This window comes from Piliocolobus tephrosceles, chromosome 9 (genome assembly GCF_002776525.5).
Source record: "Piliocolobus tephrosceles isolate RC106 chromosome 9, ASM277652v3, whole genome shotgun sequence".
Taxonomy (NCBI): Eukaryota; Metazoa; Chordata; class Mammalia; order Primates; family Cercopithecidae; genus Piliocolobus; species Piliocolobus tephrosceles.
This window is the reverse complement of record NC_045442.1, coordinates 124,950,225-124,974,178: the sequence shown is the minus strand read 5'-3', so window position 1 is coordinate 124,974,178 and position 23,954 is coordinate 124,950,225. Positions and strand designations below refer to the sequence as shown.

Sequence of the window (23,954 nt, the reverse complement as noted above, 5' to 3'; positions counted from 1 at the left end):
GGTGCTGCGAAATCATGTGGTCTTAATCTTATCTGCTGATTTGCACACGTGTGTGCAAAGAAGCTTAGCACAATGACTGGCGTCAAGTAGGTGCTCAACAAATACAACTTCCTTTTCATCTTCATCATTTCCTGCACAGATGTAGATACTAAAATATTTAGGTGAAATTTGGGCAACCCTCACCTGTAGTTTTCACTGGCCCACTCTTCTTCAAATAGCTCAATAATAAAATAAAATAAACCAGAATTTTCTATGTAAATGACTATTACTTTTTTATTTTTATTTTTGACATGGAGTCTCACTCTGTCGCCCAGGCTGGAGTGCAGTGGCACGATTTTGGCTCACTGCAACCTCCGCCTCCCGGGTTCAAGTGATTCTCCTGCCTCAGCCTCCCGAGTAGCTGGGATTACAGGTGCCCACCACCACGCCCCGCTAATTTTTGTATTTTTAGTAGAGACAGGGTTTTGCCATGTTGGCCAGGCTGGTCTCCAACTCCTGACCTCAAGTGATCTGCCCACCTTGGTCTCCCAAAGTGCTGAGATTACAGGTGTGTGCCACCTTGCCCAGTCTACTATTAAACCATTACTAGACCTAGTCTATAGGCATAGATATAGCCATAAAAATTCACCTGAAGCAAAATCTTTTCTGCATATTTAAAATCTTTGTTGTTGTGTTATTGTTGTTGAGACAGGGTCTTGCTCTGTTGCCCAGGCTGTAGTGCAGTGGTGCGATCATAGATCACTGCAGCCTCCACCTCCTGGATTCAAGCAATCCTCCTGCCTCAGCCTCTTGTGTAGCTGAGACCACAGGCATGCACCACTACACCCAACTAATTTTTTTATTTTTCCTACAGATGGGGGTCTCACTTTGTTGCCTAGGCTGGTCTCAAACTCCTGGGCTCAAGTCATCCTTCCACATTGGCCTCCCAAAGTGCTGGGATTACAGGTGTGTTATAGTGCCTGGCCTAAAATCTTTACTATAGAAAGGATTTTTTTTTTTTTTTATGATTGATTGTGCTGCAAATTCCACATTGTCAGCATAACTCGCATAACTCACATTCGCCTTATTTAGAAGGTGTTAGGTTTTAACTTGGGGAGCCCCAGCTCCATTTTGTTACCCATCACTGTAACATAAAGTGAGGTTGTCAGCTAGGACTGAACATAGCGGGATGGAGTTTTACTTTGCTCCTAACACTGTAGCCACATCTAGGCTTCTCTGTGACTTGCATGGCCGTGAAGAAAGGCCACCACCATCTCCACGACAAGGTCATAAGTCTTTGTTAGCAACCTATCAGGCCGTAACTCAATTTCTTGGGGGGCAAAGAGTCCCTCTGGATGACTACTTTCATAGGAATTATCGTGCGGAGAGAGAGAAGGCAGGGTAAAAGGCTAAAGGAGGCCTTACTTGAAGACGGCTTGTAAGGAGGCAGGATGAAAGGGAGGCAGAGAGGAAGGGAAGAGAGCCCGAGAAGCGGGCGAGAAGAGTCCAGAGAGGAGGACGCGGGCGTGCGGGGTGAGCAGCACGTGTGGGGACAGCACAGTGGAGGGTCAGGGACCCGGGGGCTGTCAGAAGCAAGAATGGAAAACAAACCAGCGCAGGGGAGGGGCAGTAGGGGGACAAAAGAAAAGGGGGAGGGGAGCACTTGAAATGAAGATGGTAGGAGAGAGCGGGGAACAGAATGGAACGGAAAGGAAAGAATATTCGAGGAAAGAAATGAAACGAAGCAGGCACAAGAGCCCTGCAATCACGCCCAGGAACCCCCAGGGAGTTCTAAGCTGTGCCGCGGCGCTGCTGGGACCAGCTCTTCTTGTAAGTGGATTCTCGGGCTCCCAGGACATAGAACCCGACCTGACACCATCACAGGAGAACCAAGAGGCGAGAATTTCTTTATTCCTGTTTCTGTGGATACGGTCAGGATGCTGGGACACTAGGTTTTGCCTCTGAACTCTTAATGAACTCTTAATACCCTGCCTATCCATGTCTTGTTGAACAGGGGTGTAGAGAGAAGCGTGCCAGTGTCCTTTGGGGTCAGGAAGGGATTCTTGAGGCTAAAGTTGGCTTCCTGTGATGTCTGCTTTAGGTAATGAGTTGAAAACCTAACCCCTTCTGCCTCCACTGAGAGGTCGCTCTGGGTTCCACCAGACATGTGAACACCATTGGGATGAAGAAGGGGAGAATGCGGAAGATGCTGTGCCTCCTTCCATCACGTACCTCATCACTCAAAAGAGAGGATGTACATTAGTCAGTAGCACTGATCAAAATACGGCTGCCAAGAAAAAATAAAGTGGCTTGTATATTTAATACTTCATCATAAGAAAAGGTCTATGCTCACCAGGCATGGTGACTCACTCTTGTAATTCCAGCACTTTTGGAGGCTGAGGAGACAAGATTGCTTGAACCCAGGTGTTTGAGACCAGCCTGGGCAACATAGCAAGACCCTATCCCTCTTCAAAAATAAAAAATAAAAAAATTAAGCATGGTAGCACATGCCTGTGGTCCCAGCTACTTGAGAAGCGGAAGTGGGAGAATTGCTTGAGCCCAGGAAGTCAAGGCTGCAGTGAGCTGTATTGAGCTACTGCACTCCAGGCTGGGCAACAAAGTGAGACCCTGTCTCAAAAAAATAAAAAATAAAAAAGATAAAGAAGAAGAAAACAATAAGAAACTGTCTGTATGCAGCAGGTGGCTCTCCTTTTGTGGCTCCATTCTCTGGGCCCTGCCCCTGTCTCTTCCCAACCAGAAAGCAGAGTGCCTTGTCAGTTCTCGTGTTTTTTTTTTTTTTTTTTTCTTTCCTAGTCCTTAATCCTAGTGTAACAGCATCTCCGCCTCTAAATATTATCGCCTTAGCAACTTGGAGTTGTACAGCAAGAAAGCCTTGCCTTGTTTCCTTTTTTGATGGTAGGTCTGAGAAACTCCCAACGGTAATGAATGGCCAGTTAGGCTCTGCTGCGATCCCAGCCTTGGAAGAAAGACCAGAGAACAGGCAATGGTGGTTAGAGCTGGGCCGGCCTCTTACTGGGCACTTGGAGTTCAGAGCAATGGTTTAGCAATGGTTTAGCTCAAGCTAATGTTACAGAATTTCTGTGCAGGACCTTGCGTCAGCCAAATGAATGTACTGGGCTTGCTCCTTGATGAGAGGACAGAAAGAATCTTACTAGCTGGTGCAAAGGAGAAGGGTTAGAGTACCCCACAGCTAGACCTGTCGGGATTAGGAAGGGCAGCCCAGAACCCACTGAGGAAACTACTCGTAGAACGACCAGTGAGAGGAGAAACACTGTCTTCATTTCCCCCAGGGCTATGGTACGACAGAAGGTGATGGAGCTAGGAGCTTTGATCTTGAACCTGAACTGTTGTGCTGTTTTCTGGGATGTGGGGGTGGGGGTGTGGCAGGGTGCAAGGAAAGGAACATAGTAGCTTATTGCCCCAGAAGACCATACTTATGATCATGAGTTGTCTGGGCTGGGTGTGGAAGTCATCCCCGCTATATCCTCCCGTCAGTTCCCCAGAAAGCCTCGCTCCATCCCCTAGGGGGTCCACGTCGGACCATGCTCACCCCCTTGCTGGACTCACCATCACACTTGAGCCCTTGCCGTGCCAGTCCCCACAGCAGGGTCCCACAGTGCTCACAGAAGGTCGGGCTCTTGTAATTGTAGACTTTAAATCTGTGTGGCATGTCAATTTTGAATCTCTCCTTGTGGAACTGGAAGAAAGGCAGAAGGTGAAATCACGTGTGTGTCCCTGGGGCCCCGTCTTTGGATGTTCTTGCAGATACTTTAGCATAACTGACAGAGGTCATCATGAAAACACTGGCATTGTGTGCATTTTAAACCATCATTGTCACTTGTCAAGCCCTAGAGTCATGCCTGAAGACGGCAGGCAGCCCTCAGCAACTGTGGGTGAGGGGGCATGCTTGCCTTCTGCATGTAGCAAGCACCCTGTAGACAACTGAAATCTGAGGCATCCGCACAGACAGGCTAACAGCTCAGGAAAATGGCAGGAGGATTATTTAAACAAGCGCTAAGGAAACACTGCTTCCATTTAAATAGATGAAGATTCCCTTCCTGTTTTAGTATAAATATTTTCTTTTCTCTTTCAGTCCAGAACTAGTGCTTTTAACCTTTGTAAGATGTAAAAAACAATGCCTTCTTTAAAGGAAACATTTCTATGGGTTTATCAGTATTACTGCTCAATGTGAGAAGCATTTCACACCTATTATTCATGAACTGAGGTGGCAAGAGGAGGGGGTAGTTCCTGCCAGGTGCGGTTAACAAATATGTCACATGCATCATCTACTACACAGGTGATATCTCACGTAATCCTCAAAATACCCCATTTGAAGTAGCTGCTATTACTGTTCTCCTTTGACAGATGAGGAGATGAAGCACAGAGAAGGTAAAAAACTTGCCCAGGACACACAGCTCTAGAGCTGGGATATCTATAAGCTTGGCAGTCAGAATCAGAGTCCGGCCATTCTCTTTTCTGTCTCAAAATAAATGTGAAGACTTAGTGGGATGGGGAGAGGGGAGTGGGAGAAGGATGCTAGTGATCGATATAGATTTTTTTTTTTTTTGAGATGGAGTCTCACTCAGTCGCCCAGGCTGGAGGGCAGTGACGCGAGCTTGGCTCACTGCAAGCTCCGCCTCCTGGGTTCACACTGTTTTCCTGCCTCAGCTTCCCGAGTAGCTGGGACTACAGGAGCCCACCACTATGACCGGCTAATTTTTTTGTATTTTTAGTAGAGACGGGGTTTCACTGTGTTAGCCAGTATGGTCTCCATCTCCTGACCTTGTGATCCACCTGGGTCAGCCTCCAAAAGTGCTGGGATTACAGACGTGAGCCACCCCGCGCCTGGCCCAGAATTTTTTAAAAAAATAGTTTTCCAGAGTTTAAATCAAACTTATCACATGAACAACAACAAAACACTTGGGTTAGTTGGATTCCTGGTAAGAATGTCAGTATTCTTGTGTAGGATAAAATGCTTTATTTTCTAAAGGTTTATAATCTCTGCAGAAGTTTCTAACTCCACAGTTCCTTTGGGAAGGTGCACAGCAAAGATGCCTTATTCATCAGCACAGCAGTAGATCTAACCTTCCCGCCAGGGGTACTGGTCAGTGTTGGTTCTTTAGAATGACTGTTTAGAATTGATTAAAAATTGCTCAGTACTTACTATAGCCATTTTCAACCAAGAAAAAAATAATTTTCAGGACTCACTTATATTCCACAGTTTAAATATGAACAATTAATAGGTCAAGGTCCAGGCTGGAAGGAGACCATTTCGAATCTTGAACGCAGGCCCAAATGGCTCAAGACCCCACGGCTGATGAAGACTCTATGTACACACTTTCCAGTATGAAAACCAATGAGCTACATGGGGCTGGCAAACACTTGAAAGGTGGTGAGTTAGAATTGAGATGTGCTGGACATGTGAAGTAATACACCCTGGAGTTTGAAGTCTTTTGTATAAAAAAATTACTTAAGGTATCTGAATTTTCAAATGTCCATTATATGTTGAAATGATAATATTTGAACAGATTGGATGAAACAAAATATATTATTAAAATTAATTTCACCTATTGCTTTTTATTTAATGCGGGCTACTTGAAAATGTAAAATTGCACACGTAGCCCTTATTCTATTTATTTCTACTGGACAATACTCCTCCAAGGGTAGAGGAACAAAAGAATCCCAAAGATGATACCCCCTTGAGTGAACAAGAAATCAAAATATCCCCAGAGAAGACAATATCACAGAAATTAACTTATGCTGCGGACAGTTTCTCAAGACTTTGTACCAGGGACTTTGTTAGCCATTGAGGTTAACAGTGATTCAGACATTTGTGTTTTTTTTCTAGAAAAGCTGAAGGCATCAAGTAAAGGAAGAAGTCTGGGAGGTGAAAATTTGATTTAAACAAGCAAAATCATGGTCTGAGAAATTGTGATCTTAATTTTAGTACCAGCTCTGCCACTTACAGGTGATCAAACATGAACGAACTACTCTAACCTCTTTGAGTCTTAACAGAATCACCGGTTCGCACGAGTTTATCCCCTTCTGGTTCTAAATGTTAGAAGAAATTCTACTCTGGAAAAACCCACCCAATTCGCCTTCTCTGAACCTGCCCCTTTGTTGGAGAAAATCACACCCCTGAGAAGGCTGACTCCGTCCAGTTCAAATGGACTTTCAGCTCTGCTCCACAGTCTGGCTTTTCACAAGTCACCTTACTTTCTCTGAGATAATTATCTCACAGATCTTCCTTTTTCCTCGAAGGCACTTGTTGCTTTCTCTTTTCCTTCCTCCAGCCGTCAGACTCCACGGGGGACACATGCAGTCTAAGGGGAGCGCCCTTGTGTGTCCACCACCAAAGCTCCACACCTATCCCCATCAGCAACTGTCTTGCCCTACTCCCCTTCCGGTTAAACTGTGGAAGCACCAGGGACCTGTCTCCACCAGAGTTCAGGACCTCTTCGCTTCTTGGCAACAGACTTGACTGTCTTGTTTATCTGTCTCTCCAGCTTTATCCATCTTTCCCTGGCCAGGGGAGCACTTTCCATCCTTGGAGTCTCATTTTCCAGCCACTGTTCTTTGTCCATCATCTCCTTCACGGTCCACCTTCTTCATAATATTAACTCACAGGTTGTTTTCATGTCATCAAATCACCCTTCATGCAGGCCAATCAGACTAACACCTCCAAGATGCCCCTGACATTTCTCTGATTCAAGCCTGTGAAGATCTACATGTGGAATTCAATTTCCTCAACACCTCAACTGCACAGTACACAACCCACCTCTTCTCCTCCTGGTTTCTGTAACTTCATACACTCTGGATGTAGGAGGAGTGCTCTCTGAGCCCGGGTTCTCAATGTCCATCTCTATCCTTTATCTTCTACCTAACATCTCATTTTAGATTCCTTTGTAGTCAGTCCTGAACCTTCTGTATTTCCTCACTAGGTGATCTCTGCAGCAACTTTAAAATCTACCTATATGATGGTCACTGTCAGATTTATAGGGTTGGGCCCTTGTCCCAGAGGAATTCCAAGCTCATGTGAAATTGTCTATTTGATGCTTCCACTTGGATGTCCACATCTCAGACTCAACTGTCCAAAGTGGAAAAATTCATTTCTCCCAGTCTTCTTCATTCCGTCGTGGCTCTGTCATCTACCACACTGCTCAGCCTCGGGCAGAAGCCAGAACCTGGGGCATCATCCTTATATCCACCTCTTTCATCTAATCTTTTGGCAAATGCAGTCATTTATAACATCAAAATCACCAGAGAACCTGCCCGCTTTGCTCCATCTCTGCTGACGTCTCACCGGTATAAACCACCAATCTCTCCGGCTAGGGGATTCCTTCTATCTCCTCTGGTTTTACTTTCACATCTCAACACACTATTTCTACTACAGCATCCCAAAGTGGGCTTTCTACTACAACTTGCAAAAGATGCAATCACTTATCCGGGCTCCAAAGAAACCAGCATGACCCAGGCCTTTGCGCATTCCCCAGTGTGGGCTTCCAGTCTCAGCCCTTGCAGCTCTCGCTACACTTCAGTTCCTGGAACACACTGGACTCTCCCTCAGCAGGGTCTTCCAGCCTGTAAGGAGCTTCCTTACTCCTGCTCTTCACGTAACCAGCTCTGTCACTCTTCAGCCTCTCAGTTTCAATGTTCCCTCCGTTGGGGAGATTCCCTGACCACGGAGTCTCAGTAGGCCACCTGCTTACTCTCCATCCGTGCACCTTGTTTACTCTCTTTGTAGCACTTAATACAAATCGAAGCCATACATAGCTGTTTGTTTATTATCTCTTTCTCCAACTTTGCAGGACCATGTCTGTTTTGTGTTATGCTGTCATTGGAAGAGCACAGTATCTTCCAAGAATCAGATACCCAGTGAGGATTTGTGGAATGAAGAAGGAAAGGTGGGAGAAGGAAGTCAAAAGATTTCATCATGACTTACAGAGTGGAGTAATAGACATTGGAGACTACAGGTGGCAGGATGGGAGGGAGGGAGGGTTGAAAATTACCTATTGGGCGTAGTACTCACTCTTCGGATGGTGGGTTCGCTAGAAGCCCAGACTTCCCCACTAGGTAACATATGTATAGAAGAAATCTGCGCTTGTAGGCCAGGTGTGGTGGCTCATGCCTGTAATCCCAGAACTTTTGGAGGCCGAGACAGGTGAATCACCTGAGGTCAGGAGTTCGAGACCAGCTTGGCCAACATTGTGAAACCCCATCTCTACTACAAATACAAAAATTAGCCAGGCGTGGTGGTGTACGCTTGTAATCCCAGCTACTTGGGAGGCTGAGGCAGGAGAATCTCTTGATCCTGAAAGGTGGAGGTTGCAGTGAACCAAGATCATGCCACTGCACTCCAGCCTGGGTGACAGAGTAAGATTATATCTCAAAAATAAATAAATAAATAAATAAATAAATAAATAAATAAATAAATAAATAAAAGAAAAGAAATCTGCACTTGTACCTCCTAAATATATACAAATTTAAAACAATTTAAAATTCATAATGATAGGCTGCCCATATGCTAGCCCAGTTTCCCTCCACCATTAGGTAAAACATAATTTGTCTTCAGATTATACCTCAAAGTTTATTCTAAAAGAAATATTTGCTTCTCAACATAAAATTATGCCTTTGTTATTATCTCTGACCTTGCAAATGCCATGTTGCAGTATCTTATCATCATTTGCCTTTATTTACTCTTTTACTGTCATTTCCAGCTGGGGGGTGCCACAAGGATTGTTCTCATATAATTAATCTAAACTATGCTTTCTGGCCACTTTCTATGCCATTTTTCTGGAAAAGTAGAGTCATGAAAATTCTTCCTGTATATAATTTGTGTATATTTAGGAGGTATAAGTACAGATTTCCTTTTTTTTTTTTTCTTTTTTTTTGAGACAGAGTCTCACTCTGTTGCTCAGACTGGAGTGCAGTGGAGTAGTCTTGGTTCACTGCAACCTCCACCTCCTGAGTTCAAGAGATTCTCCTGCCTCAGCCTCCTGAGTAGCTGGGATTACAGGCTTATGCCACCATGCCTGGCTAATTTCTGATTCATCCTCTGGTTTGGGTAACTCGATAAGAATCATTATTGAAGAGGAAAGAGTTTTAGGGAGATGGATGTTCACTGATAAATGGAAGGATTCAAGTTCTGGCATTATTCAGAAGAATTCGTGGGCTGTAACATTTAACATTTTGATAAAAATCACTGCACGTCAAAGAGGAATGTAAATACGTACCATGGTTTCTCGGCTATTGATAGCTGATCCTGTGCACTTTGCTATAACTTTATCAATACACTTCTTGTGAATTGCTGCATTGCATTCTGAAAAGAAAAACAAAATTGCAGCTTACGATCTTCATAGCCTAAGGAATAACTAAATAAAAAGAATGATGGTACTACAACCGAAACCCTCTTACTTACGTCGGCACTGGTAGCCCTGTTTGTTCAGGCCCCTGTAATAAAGCACACACTGATTTATTTCAACGGTGGTATCAACATCAGCACCAACAGCATTTAAGAGGTGAATGAGATTTCATAACCCCTAAGATCGCAGAGCAGTTTCTGATCAGTAGCCCTCTTGTATCATTTGCCGAGAGTATTAACAGAGTGTTTTTCATTTTAAGCTGCTTTTTAAAAAGTTTGATAAATAAATAAATGAGAGGCGGCTGATTTCTTTTTTATTGTTGTATTTTCCAAACAAACGTATAGAGATTAAAAGGCATGAATGAAAATGCATGTATCACGGACTCTTTGTAGCACATTTCCCTGTGCTAGACTTAAAAATTCATGGTCTCGGTGAGCTCACTACAGATGAACAAAGACATCTGTAACATTTTATTTCCTCTTTCTGAGCATCTGAGAATATTTGCAACCAACAAAGTGTCATGTGTAGGGCCAATTCCTGAGCGACATCCATGATTAGAGAGAAAGGAGGTTCAGGTGATTAGACAAAAGCAGGTTGATGAAAACCCTCCAAGTCGATCTGGCATGTGGATACCCTGGTTACATGGGAGCTGTACTTTAACAGTTTCTGCAGTAGCCTAAAGGGAAGAGTATCCCTTAATAGGCTAGGATGCTGAGAGCCAGAAACAGGAGCCATTTCAAGTCTCTACTCTGTCATAGCCTTTGCTATGTGGTTACTGAGGCTTAAACTGATCTGTTTGATGACTGTTAAGATACCCAAGCGCCTCATAAACATTTAAACCATTAGCTACAATGGCAAAGTGCTGCCTGTTGCAAAAAGTAGCACCAGCATGGTTGGGCTATTAGGTGGGGGAAGTTTTGACTATAAAACTGGAAAACTGCTTGTAATAAACATACCTTTCACTTCTGTTCCTTCCCACTTACCCCCAGTAGCCCTCCATTGAGGCAGAAACTAAAATCCCACGGGCATATTTCCTGACTAGACCTGGCTTCCTCATGCACCTCTTCTATTGGATCATACTATTTGAACCTTCTCAGTTCAGGCGAGGTCCCTGACAACGCTGAGGCAGCACTTACTCCAGCATAACCCCATGGTGGAGCATGCCAGCCTACAGGATTAAGAAGATGCAACAAAATGCAGAACCCGAAGCTTGGAGGGAGATGCCAAGTGACTGTACCAGACAAACTCGTGGCAGACAGAGCAAAATGTGGGCTGTGGGAAGAAGGTGGCGGTGAACTCGTGGCACTTGACGTGGTGGACCTTTGCCTGCTTGATGGCACCCCGGCGCTGATGCAAAGCAAAGAAGCCTTCCGTCTCAAATTCACTCATGTCCTTTGTGTCTACAGGAAGAGAAAGGGGAAGAAAGTTAAGTTCTGCAACAGGACGACTCCTATTCCATCTGGGTCAGGAGGGGAGGGAGATGGGCAAGGGATAGAGGAGAACCAGCACTGAGTATCTGCTGAAACATTCCAGGTACTCACTATGGTGGGTACCACACTAAGCATCTTTCCTTAATTCTACAACATAGATTCATCATAGCGCATATTATCAGAGGGTGAAAACAATGTTGGATTACTGGCTCAATCCTTCGCTCCTCTTTGACTGGGCTGAGCTATCCTCTTCAAGTTTTAAAACCAGAGATTAGAACTTTGAAGGTATCTATCAACCTCTCTTTGTCACTGTCAATGATGACTCAATCAGAAAAGGCAGGAAGTGGCAAAGGCTTTCCTGTCTGTAATTCTAGAGAATCACATGGTTACTGACAGCATCTTGGGAACAGTATTTCAGAGGTGCCAGGAAGCTGTACAGTCGGTTGTTGGAGACATGCTGGAGTAGACTGGGGGGAGCTGACCAGGATGTTGTGTGAGGGGAAAGGAACTTTGGGACATTGTGTCCTGGTTCCTGATGTCCACAGTGATCAGATACACCAGCTACCAACCATATTTACCATGTGAAAAAGGCCAGAAAATTAATATCTCATTGCATTTTTTTAGTGTCTAGGTAATCCTGTGCATTACCTAGCCATCAGCATCAAGCCATCAGATTCAATCTATTCATTTCACCCTGGGCTCATGAATATTGGTGAAAGTGCTTTGGATAGTCACTGTTTACAGTGCCCTATACCTGGATGAGATCGTTCCAAAGGGTTGGAAAACTAAGATAGTCAAATTATGAGAATGCTCATGATGCCCTTGCTGAAGCCCAGGTCCTCACGAAACACCAAATTGTAAGGCAGTCATGGTTAAACAGCACAATGGATACTTCAGCAGGTGAGGGAGAATAACACAGGGAACAGTAAAGAAATAAAAATAACCATTGCTATAACAAAAATAATACACAAATAAATATGTGAATAAATAAATAAGGATAATGAATTTAAATCCTAGAGTTATAATTTTACAATAGCTTGAAGACTCTTGGGTTACTTCTTCTATTTTGTTACAAATACAAAACATTGAGGTTTAGTTTAAATAGCAGGCTCATCATATTTCACAATGAGTTAATAATATTCATGCTAAATTTCTTTTGTTCTGGCTAAGCAGTTGGCAGTAGCCTGACAATGCGTTTGAAGCAAATTATCTTCCAAGGTACCTTAATGTCCAATCCCTAACAGTGATTAGACTAGAAACACTCTAGGTAGACAAAGGAGGAGCTGTGTGGGTAGAAACCTCCCCCAGGAATCCAGCCACATCTCAGGGCACACTTTTGGACTCAAGCCTTTTCTATAGCGCCCACAGATCTGTTTTATGGCAACTTCAACTCCCAGACAAAAAGCATTTCCAGTAACTCTCTTAACAGTTCCACAGATGGGACATAATACTTTGCCTGATACTTTAAGAGTAGGTAATTTAGGTCCTTTTACCTGGAACTAGGCTGGAAATAATAAATTCAGCTTGGTAAATGAGGGGTTAAATTAAGGGTCACTGAGTTCATCACCTTCTTCCACAAGTTCTGGTATAAATGTCCAAATCTATTTACAACTTGTGACTAGTAGAGTAGGTCATTTGTTTATAACATGTGACTTGTTTCTATTTTGGTCCAGATGCATTAAAATAAAATAAAAATAAGGACAAATAAACTTTTAAATGCAGGGAATGAAAGTGAATTATTCTGGGGACCCTATACAGTTTTTTACTGTAAAAATCATATATATCTTTAAATGTATAGTAAATGTATTTTATACTGTCTATACATATGTTTATATACATATATGTCTACATGTATATAAACACGTTTTTATAACATATATGTATTTTATGTGTATATCTATTACATATATGTTTACATGTCTACATGTATATAAACATGTTTTTATAACATAGTTTATATATAATTTGTACATTAGACCATAATACTATAATTTTTTTAAATATTAGGAATTTCTAGAAATGAATTTATACCCTGTTATTTTCTGTGATTTCCTTTATCCTCTTTTTCAATCATTACAAAAGAGTAAATGTAAAAACATAGAATTCTTTAATTCTTTTGGTATTGAGTATTTATTTCTCTATTTACTGGTTTGAATGAGCTCATTGGTTTTTGCAATTTTTTTTCTTTTAAACTAATGGATTCTAATCTATTTATGTGGTCTAACCTATCATTTGTTTGTAGTCAATCAAATCACAAGTTTCTTGAGCAGCTGTGAGTAAACTGCTTTGCTGAATGTGCTGAAGAAACGTATTATTCCTCACCTTTGCATGGCTAACAGTCAAGTCAGGGAGATGTGGCACAGGCACAGAACAGCCAACCTTAAGAGGCAATATATGATGGTGTGGAATAGGCTCAGGGATATGGGTACCCATATTTTTTAGGAGGTAGGAAAAGAAATGGCAAAAGAGACCAAGAAGAGGCAGCTGGAAAATTAAGAGGAAAACTTGGACAATATCGCATCAGTCAAGTTGAAAAGAAATGAAGTTTTCAGCATTGTATGATAGAGAGATATCAAGGAAATTGAAGGCTAAGAAGCAGGTGAGAACTCATAATCCTGGAGAAAGCCATTTCAGCAGATTGGTTGAATTATAAGCCAGAGTCTTAGGGTCTAAGAATAGAAGTAGAAGGGAAGAAACAGAAACTGATAAATATAAACTACTTTTTAAAGGAGTGTGTTAGGGAAAGCAAAAAAAAAAAAAAAAAAAAAAAAAAAAAAACTCATGGAGGTAAAAAGGTGAAAAAAAAGAAGAGATGGTGTTCAAGATTGGGGAAGATGGATAATGCAGTATGTCTTGGGAATGAGGAAGAAACTGCAGAGAGAAGGAAGAGTCGAGGATGTCATAGGTAAAGTGTATTGATAGAGCAGGACTGCTGGGATGAGAGGTGTGCAACAAAGAAAGGGAGCAGCTGTCTCTGAGGCAGAGGAGCAGGAGGAGAAGGTGGGAGGAAGCAGCTGCATCTTAAAGTGCAGAGACAGACAGAAGACAGGGTCTCTGCCAGGCATGGTGGCTCACACCTGTAATCCCAGCACTTTGGGAGGCCGAGGCAGGCAGATCACCTGAGGTCGGGAGTTCGAGACCAGCCTGAGCAACATGGTGAAACCCCGTCTCTACTAAAAAATACAAAATTAGCTGGGCATGGTGGCACATCCTTGTGGTCCCAGATACTCAGGAGGCTGAGGCAGGAGAATCGCTTGAACTCGGGAGGCGGAGGTTGCGGTGAGCCAACATAGTGCCATTGCACTCCAGCCTGGGTGACAAGAAAAAAACTCCATCTCAAGGAAAAAAAAAGTATATAAAATAAATTTTAAAAAATAAAAAAGAAGATAGGGTCTCTACCAATCATATTGAGGCAAGGTCAACCTCCCAGAATCAGATGAGACTGAGGCACCCCCAGAAACCAAGGAGGATGGGAATGGTAGGAAGAGCCATTGTGTGGGAATCAAAAGGAAACGAAGGAGATTTCTAAGTGCCAAGGTAAGTCCAGCTGAACAGTTCAACGTGCATTCATTGTGTACTTCCTGCATGCCTCACCTGAAACCTGGCACCAAAGTTAAAGGAATCAATGAGATGTGTTTTGACGGTGGCTGTCCTGCAAGGAGTTAAGAGTCCAAAAGGAAAGACAATCAATGTGTCAGAACAGAGGTATTCACAGGATGCTATGGGACCATGAAAATAAGGAAACTGTACCAGCTAAGGCAGGTGGAGGTAGGTGAAGGAGAGAAAGAGGGAAGTTGGACAAGAAAGGTCCTGGCAGAGATGTTTCTGTGCTGAATTCTGAAGGACAGATAACTCCTACTAGTGTGTGGGAGAAAGTATGGTGGGGAAAAGACAAAGTTGCTCTCTCTGGGTGGAAGGGAATGAGCAAAGCTACAGAGCTAAGGTTCCTCAGGGTGTGGGTGGGGGTCTAGAACTAGCTGGGCATTGCCAGAGTGCAGAGGGTGAAGCAGAAACGATCAGCAGTCACTTCCAGAAGATGTGTAGGTGTTAGATCAGTTTGAACACTTTCCTGCAGACAATTTGCAGATGCTGGAATGCTGCAGCAGGGGCAGAGGCATTATGTGGTCAGATTGGAGCTTGGCATCATTACTTCTAGGACCACCGTAGGAGAATGGATGGGATATGGCAGGAGGTAGTAAGGAAGCAATTAGATAATGAAATGGACAAAATACTGACTAGACAACATGAACACAAATGATTGACTGATGCATTCATATGGAAGTTGAAGGAAAAGGAAGCTATAAAAATTATGTCCAGGTTTTGTGGAACGAGTTATTGTATAATTAAGTACGATAGTAAGTTATAAAAGAAATAGGTTGCTCGTGAATGTGGTAAGTGTAATTTTGGATACTTAGTTTAATTTGGCCCCTTAAAATGTGTAAGCACAGGAAATCTAGTTGGAGAGGTCTGCTAAGAAGCCAAACATAGAGTCTGAACCATAGGGACGTCATCTAATACCATCTGTTTGTAACACACTTAGCTGTAAGACTTTTTCTAGCAAAGCCGGGGAGAATGAGAGGGGAGAATGCAAGGTTTGGAGATCAGAATATCCATGGCAAAGAGGGAACTAATGAGAGCAGAGTGCTGACAAAGGCTAATCATGGGAGCCAGGCTAGGTAGAGAGTTAATCCCAGAAGTGGGCTAATAAATGGGGTAAAAGGGAAACTGGATTACAGGCTAGTACTTATTGTCTGGGAAGAAGGGCAGAATTGACAGGGGAGGAGGATGAGCTCTGGAAAAACAAGTTCTGAGTGTGAGTCCCTGGAGGTGGAGAATTCTGAGTGATGATATGTGGGTTGAAAGTTGGTTACTGAATGAATAGAGAAACATAGGAAGGTGTGAAATAGAAGGGCGGGGGGCATGAGACGACCATGGGGAATTCTGAAGTTACAAGAGTAATAACAGGAGAACAGAGGAAGCAGAGAAAAAATGATTCCTGTTCAAAAACCCAACACAAGGGGATTTCAAAGAGAAAGAACAAAGTAGTCTGCTATGGAGAGCTGAGCCATTTACTTCCTGGTGAGTTAGAGGACTTGAGGCTTCCATGGAAGAGGAACACTGGAGACATGGTATTATCTCAAGTGTTACTCAAATTTGAATTCCTTACCCCCCACTCATTTTCCTCTTCTTTCCATATCTCCCACTTCTGCCACTCTTACCATTTTCCAAGTCTAGCTATTTTAAGAGATATTCTCAACATTTTTCCCCTTCATTCAACTTACATTTTTAAGGAGTAATTATTATTATTATTATTATTTGGAGACAGGGTCTTGTTCTGTTGCCCAGGCTGGAGTGCAGTGGCACTATCTTGGCTCACTGTTTCTTTGTCATGGGCTCAAGCAATCCTCCTGCCTCAGCCTCCCAAGTAGGTGAGACTACAGGCATGTGCCACCATACCCAGGGAATTTTTAAATTTTCTTGTAAAGATTGGGTCACTCTACACTGCCCAGGCTGGTCTCAAACTCCTGGACTCAAGTGATCCTCCCACCTTGGCCTCCTAAAGTGTTGGGTTTATAGGCATTAGCCATTGCTCCCAGCTTAATTTTTAAAGAATTATAAAGCATCTCAACTATGAACTCTTAACAGGCATTCTGTAGATATTTCATCTACTCTACCATGAAATCTTTCTGCAACAGTATTGTCTTTTAGACTATTCCTTTTATTTTATTCCTGTAGCCACACTCCTAGAACAGATTTTTATCACCTCTCCATAACATAAGTGAAATTTTGTAGACCAATACTGTGTAATTCCTTAAGTAAAAGAAAGTATATTCTTCCCATTAGTTCAAAGCACAACCCAAGACTATGCACTCCTCTTGCCCTCCAATATCTGTCTCTGACTCTTCATTCTGGTTTCAGCAGGAGCCTGAGAGTCTACCTAGGCTGTTCTCCCCGCAGCCCTCACCCATGGCATATTCTTGCTCAAGCCTTCACTTTTTCCTCCTTGTAAGGCCATCCCTCTTCTTTAGAAAACTCAACTCTTCCTACCCTTTAATGCCCACACTGTGGAACTTACTGAAATGAAGGCAACACACACTGATCTCTTGGTTAATCAGTATTTGTGTGGTTTAGGTTATAATTTTATCTAATTGTCTAATCTGTACCACCTCTTCAATCTGGGTTCATGTTCCCTGAGTAGAAGAACACGTTTTGCTTTCCTGAATCCTTCAGAAGATGATTTCTTATACTAATAATGATCATTCTTAAAAGAAATTGACATCCTCTACTCTCTTCCTTGTCATTAACAAGGAATTTTCTAGTTAGGTTATTCCATAACTTTGGTTTTTAAAATTAGATTTTTTCGACATATAAAAATTGAGAGATGGAGTATCAATTTGGATCTAGATATAAGAGATCGAGACCATCCTGGCTGACTCGGTGAAACCCCGTCTCTACTAAAAAATACAAAAAACTAGCCCGGCGAGGTGGTGGGCACCTGTAGTCCCAGCTACTCGGGAGGCTGAGGCAGGAGAATAGTGTAAACCTGGGAGGCGGAGCTTGCAGTGAGCTGAGATCCTGTCACTGCACTCCAGCCCGGGCGACAGAGCGAGACTCCGTATCAAAAAAAAAAAAAAAGTTTTAAATATTGCAAAGCTTTATTCTTAAAACATTTCCTAGGCTTTTGTCATTATTTTTTGTGGAATATCATTGTTTTTGCCCAACTGAGTTTGCTCTCTCATTCTAATAAAATATTTAAGTTCCACAGGAATAGGAGGACTGTCCATGGAATTGTGTTTCAAAGCAGGGATCTTAAAATCAGTTACCAAAAATACTTGCATTCTGATGAAGGGCCCTTTTTCCCTTCCTTTCCCTTCCCTTCCCTCCCCTCCTCTCCCCTCCCCTCCATTCTTTCTTTCAAAGGACGCTTTTTCTCCTTTCTTCTCTCCCTCCCCCTTGTCTCCCTTCCTTCCTTCCTTCCTCCCTCCCTCCCTCTCTCTCTCCTTTCTTTTTCTCTTTCTTTCTTTCTCCTTCCTTCCTTCCTCCCTCCCTCCCTTCCTTCCTTCCTTCTTTCCTCTCTCTCTCAGTCTCTCTTTCTCTCTCTCTCTCTCTCTCATCCAGGCTGCAGTGCAGTGGCGAAATCACTGCTCGCCACAACTTCGACAACCTGGGCTCAGACCATCCTCCCACCTCAGCCTCACAAGTAGCTGGGACTACAGGCATGCACCACCAACTCTGGCTAATTTGTGTATTTTTGGTAGAGAATGGGTTTTGCCATGTTGCCCAGGCTAGTCTGGAACTCCTGAGCTCAAGTGATCTACCCGCCTCAGTCTCCCAAAGTACTAGGATTACAGGTATGAGCCACCATGCCCAGACAGGACCCTTTCTCAATTTACATTGGGTCATGCTTTAAACTAATGGGAGGAATGTATGTCTCTAATTCAAGGAATTAAACATCATTGATACTATTATTTAGGTCAGCACTTTCACCTTTTATGCAAATCTAGATATTCAGATATCCTGCAATCACTCTACCTCAGCCAATTCAGAAGTTGTACTATGTGTACTATATATATACACCTTCCAAGAGGAAAAAGAAATAAAATTTCAGGTACATTTTTCCCTTCTCAGTAATGCTTTCTTTCTTTTAAAAAATTTTTATTCTGGAAAATTTCAAATATACATAAAAGTTGAGCAAATACTATAATCAATTTCCATGTATCAATCATTCAGTTTCAGCAATTATTAATTAATGGCCACTGTCTTTCAGTATACCCTGTCCATCCTACACCCCATGCCACTGGATTATTTTGAGGCAAAGCCATGATATCGTATTATTTTATCTGAAATATTTCAGTATATATCTGTAAAAGGTTAGCATGCCTTTTAAAAAACATAACCACAATATTATTATCACACCTAAAAGATGAATCACCAGGCCTCAATATCATCGAAGATCTGGTGAGTTTTCTATGATTATTTCATAATAATGTTTTCTGTGATTATTTCATAATATTGTATTTCTCTGATGTATTTGTTTGAATTTAGACCCGGAGGAATTATAATATGGTAAGCCAAAACTCAGCATCATAAATACATGAGGTCAAACTCACTTCTTCTTGGTAGTAAAACTAATTTAGGAAAAACTGAAGTGAGTTTACCATCAGTAAATTTACATGTCTATGCTGTGGCTTAGGATTTTATAAGTAGGGGGATTTGATTCACATACACAGCCCTGACAGCCTGTCTCAGCACATTGTACCGGGAAATTTAACTTCTGTGGCCAAAGTCCACATGTAACATGGAACCAAAACTCTTTAGCCATGCGTTTTCTCACCGTTTCTTGTTCCTAAAAGGACTTGAGGTGACTTACTTCAAGTAATTAGCATTTTGTTACTAATTTTATGGAACATATTTATCTACTTCTTACTTAACTTGCATTCTACCGATAATATGGCAGGCTGTTAGAACACATCATTTAAACATAGACAATGTGTACACACATAACCACACATCAACAGTCTTTTGTACTTAGACTGAATTCCTAAACTAAAATAAAGACAGAGTATAAGAGCATTGGGCATATGGATTCACATCACTTAAAAACAAGAGCTGTAAATGTTTTATATTTCTACATTTTCCTGGCCCAGATAGTGTCTTTTAAAGTCATGCCTGAGTGTCTCTGAGAATTTTAAAACAATTTTGTGCTTCTCTTTTCTCCTTTATTCTTTTCTACAATAATTGCAAAGGTAAAATAAGCTGCATTTGAGGAGAAGGCCATGCCCTCCTCACCCCCAAACAGGAAGAAGAAATGTCACTTGCCACTCATTTCCAGAAAGTATCTTGCATTCATTAGCATTCGGCCTTGAGGTTTCAGCTCTAACTGGTTGGAAGAAGGAGAGAAATATCAGTCAGAATGTGAAACAAGCCCTGAGCTCAATGACATCACTGGCTACTGACGATGGCAGGAGATTTCCAACACAGAATACAATCATTGTTACTCTCCACTGTACTCACACTCATTGTCATCAGACGACTGTAGCAACTGTGACACTCGCCTTTCTTTTCTTAAAACATCCCAGCAATTCATTAATTTTATTTGGATCTAAAAACTTACATGAGGACGAAATAAAATCCTAAAACAGATTCTATTCGGTTTTCTGGCACTGTGATGCTGCTTATCTGAAGAACTGTCACAGGGAAGACCCAGATCTTCATCATGACAAAAGAATCGCAGGCACTGGGACTGGCTTCCTTGGGGAAAAAGCTCTTCTTTTGAAGGGAAAGATAAATCCTGCCTCTTTGAGGCTGCCCCCAGGCCCCCGTCTTCCTTTCTACCTGGGATGCATGCCTAAGTTAATCAGGGCATTCATTGGGGGTGGTTTTCCTCTTTCACAAAGAGAGATTGTATTTTTAGGAAAGTCTTGGATGCTTCACTAAAGAAAATTCTCATTACACTGGTCTGGGAAGGAATTTATAAGTGTATATAAATATATACTTCAGTACTGTATTATTATGTATAAGAGGGCAGAACAAAGTGTCATTTTAAGGGATGATGTAGGATCTCCCATGAAGTGACATAAGGAGAAGAAAGGACAAATCCAAGTCCAAGACAACCTGAGCACCGATGTTAATCTATTAAACCATCCCATTATGCCATGAACAGACCAAAAAGAGTAAGAAAGAACATGACTTGAAGGTCATTATTGGTCATTATGTCTGTGGGTTAGCCAGGTGAGCCAGAGTAACTAAGAAATAGCAAGTAATGTCCTGTGGAACTCAGGATTGAATTTGAATCGTGGCTAAATAATTTTCTGGTTATGCGACCTTGTGCGAGTCACCATCTTGGGAAATCTCTGAAAAACGGACATAATAGCAATGCCTATGTCACCGCATTACTGCTGTGAGAATTTTGTGATAAAATAAGCTTGCATTGCTGTGACAACTGTAAATTTTCATATGAGTTTCAACAGATTAATGAAAAAAAGTACTTTTGACAGGGCAGGTATGCACCATTGTTCTCTGGCTTGTGGAATAAGGAGTAAAGATGGAGGCAAAAATGGAGATGGAAGAGCTATGGCAAGGGGCCCGTTTCCAAATGGAATAGTGAAAATTGGCACCAGGTGACCACAAAGTTGGCAATATTCAGTACTTAGTAGTGATGGAGAACTTAAGGCAATTAGCTACTGGAAAAACAGCACCCATAGAAAGCCACGTTCCAGTACACTTTGGGGAGCAAATAGGAGACAGCCATGAAAACAGTTACAACCTTGGGAAAACAAAAAGTGTCTCTCAATATGGCACTGAGAGACATGAAAGGCAAATGTGAGAATATCATTTTCTTTAGAGAAATGAGTGTTAGAAATGCAGATTCCAAAAGAAGCAAGGGAAAATGTAAGTCCCAAACAACCTGTTGGCCCTTAAAATAAAAGTAAATTAAGAAATAACCTTGGCAAAAAAATAAAAAACGAAACAAAACAAAAAGCCCATCAAAGCTTAAAAGTGCAAAAAGTGTGCTAGTTGGTTAAATGAGCATCTGAATGCCACCATGTGCTTATGTCTAAATAATCCTAGAATGCAAAGAAAAGTCTGTTAAGGATGAAATAAGCAAAATCCTAAGCAAGAAATCATATGCAACTTGAAGAGATATAAACAGAACGGCAACCTGCATATCAGTGAAGACTACTTAACAAAAAGATCTCGCCCCCGACTTATCCTTTCATTAATTGAGAAGGAAACATGAATAGAATTGTATTTTTAAAATTGGGGAATTGACGACTCTTTTAAAAAAAAGTTAGGTAGACCCAATAAACTGGTCTTCCTCAGTTTCCCCCATTCCTGCTTCTACCTAATAAAACAATTAGGTTCACTGCAACTTCCACCTCCTGGGTTCAAGTGATTCTCCTGCCTCAGCCTCCCAAGTAGCTGGGATTACAGGCACCTACCACCATGCCCGGCTAATTTTTGTATTTTTAGTAGAGACAACGTATTGCCATGTTGGCCAGGCTAGTCTTGAACTCCTGACCTCAGGTGAACTGCTCACCTTGGCCTCCCAAAGTGCTGGGATTACAGGCGTGAGCCACCGCGCCCAGCCCCAGGAACCCTTTTCCCAAGCCAACACACAAGTGCTGAGTAGATACTGCCTAACTGAATTACCTGGACATAGCTAAGCATGGGCATGAGCACCTTTTTAAAAATCTTGGCATATATTTGTCTCTAAAGATTACTTTAGTGATGCAAGCAAAGATTTTTATACTTTCTTAAAAAGCATTAATTTTTTTTAGGTCAAAAATACAAAACTGACACAAAAACCTAGTTTTTAGGTTTACATCATTCCCATTTGAAACCTGTGACTTGAAAATCTTTTGAGTGGATTTCTTAAAATCTGAGTTATAGAAAGTAAGAAGCAGAAAGTCAGGATTCTCTCCTTTGGCACAGATGATATAAACATTTGAAAACATTTTCTGGATTTCAGATCAGGTAAAAGCAGTTTCTTACTGATATATTTTCTTTTATTTTGTGCCCCAGAAATTTTCATTAGAATTTTTTTAATGCTTTCATTATTTTACCCTTCCTTTTAACATTTCTAAATATTTACTACGATAATCCAGGTTTTTAACAACTTGGTGTGCTAAGATGAATTGTGTATGATGCACTTCTTAGTCAAAGTAAGCTAAGTGAATTCATTACAGCTGAAAAAAATTGTGGGAACTGTCAAAATATGGAGAGAGAAGACCAAACATTAAATGGATCTTTGTTCTATCCTCTCACATTCTGATAGCTTTTTACTTACTTTAAAAATGTACTGATGGGCCGGGCACGGTGGCTCATGCCTGTAATCCCAGCACTTTGGGAGGCCGAGGCAGGTGGATCACAAGGTCAGGAGATCGAGACCATTCTGGCTAACACAGTGAAACCCCATCTCTACTAAAATACAAAAAATTAGCGGGGCATGGTGGCATGCACCTATAGTCCCAGCTACTTGGGAGGCTGAGGCAGGAGGATGGCGTAAACCTGGGAGGCCGAGTTTGCAGTGAGCCGAGATCGTGCCACTGCACACCAGCCTGGGTGACAGAGCAAGACTCTGTTAAAAAAAAAAGAAAAGAAAAGAAAAGAAAAAGAAAAAGAAATGTATTGATGAAGCTTAATAAAATTAAGATTTTGATATCTCAATGTGTTCTGAGTCTATTGGGTTAAACAAGTAATTTCTAAGTTAAAAAGTGTGAGTTGTTGTTTGATAAATCTTGATTAAGTTTTATGTATAAATATTATTCCCAAAACTGAAAAAGTGAATGAAACTGACAACTGGATTGATAGACAAAAATTTGTCCCCCACTTAAGGGGAATTGGAGATGTTCCAAGCCTGCTTTAACAGTTTTAAATAAATAACAATTTATCATAGTCTAAGAGACTTTCTACATCTCTTTGATGTGGGCATCTGAAGATGTCAATGTGTTCTACAGCCCATCAAGAATAACCATTGCCATTGTCAAATCACCAGTAAGGAAGTGGTAGGGAGCCTGTTGACCCGAGGCCAGTGTAATCACACCTTCAGATTGACATGGAGTTCTGAGCCAGTCGTCTGCTACCATCATGCTTATCCCTTAGGTGCATACACTTTACACAACGTTACCCATATTTCTGTCTTCCCGTTGTTCTTCCTGCACCTCTCAGCCAGCGAGTAGAGCTCCACGGTGGTTTCAGAGATGAGGTCCACGTTTTTGCCTTTCACAATGATCTGCATGACTCTTCCCTTGTTGATGTGGGCATCAAAAGTGCTGTCCCAGGGTGGGTACATGGTAGGCTTTTTCTGGATATACATCTGCCCATTCTCTAGGAACAGAAAGGTAAGTTCTTATTACTCCTTCAGCCAGGGCTGGAAAATAATTCAGTTCAACTCAACGGTAGCACCTGCTCCCTCTGTTCTCTGGGATATAGAATTCTGTTGGGAAGACAAAAGTAGCACATAAACAATCAGAGACAATATGGGACAGAATGAGACAGTCCCCAGGTCTAGATGAAAGGTGATGCATTGAACCTTATAAGTTCCAATGTAGATAATTCAGACAACAATCTGCTAATGCCTTGGACTGGAAATTGTTACTGAAACACCAGGCGTTCCAGGTTCTGCTGCTCACCACACAGAAAGTCAATGACCGAAATG

General features: G+C 41.9%; 1 protein-coding gene across 7 annotated transcripts in view; it reads right to left on the bottom strand.

The window, feature by feature from the left end:
* PRKCQ (protein kinase C theta) overlaps positions 1-23,954 on the bottom strand; it is a 160,029-nt gene that overhangs the window by 69,512 nt on the left and 66,563 nt on the right. For 5 of the 7 annotated variants that reach the window (XM_026454801.2, XM_026454796.1, XM_026454797.1 and 2 more), the window contains 6 exons: positions 23,424-23,623; positions 19,613-19,673; positions 10,600-10,762; positions 9,419-9,450; positions 9,234-9,319; positions 3,568-3,697 (listed from right to left, as the gene is read on the bottom strand). In XM_026454801.2, the coding sequence (XP_026310586.1) occupies positions 3,568-3,697; positions 9,234-9,319; positions 9,419-9,450; positions 10,600-10,762; positions 19,613-19,673; positions 23,424-23,623 (672 nt within the window). Of the gene's footprint in view, positions 1-3,567; positions 3,698-9,233; positions 9,320-9,418; positions 9,451-10,599; positions 10,763-19,612; positions 19,674-23,423; positions 23,624-23,954 lie in introns of those variants that run through there. The other 2 variants (XM_026454802.2, XM_026454803.1) reach the window with 2 other exon arrangements.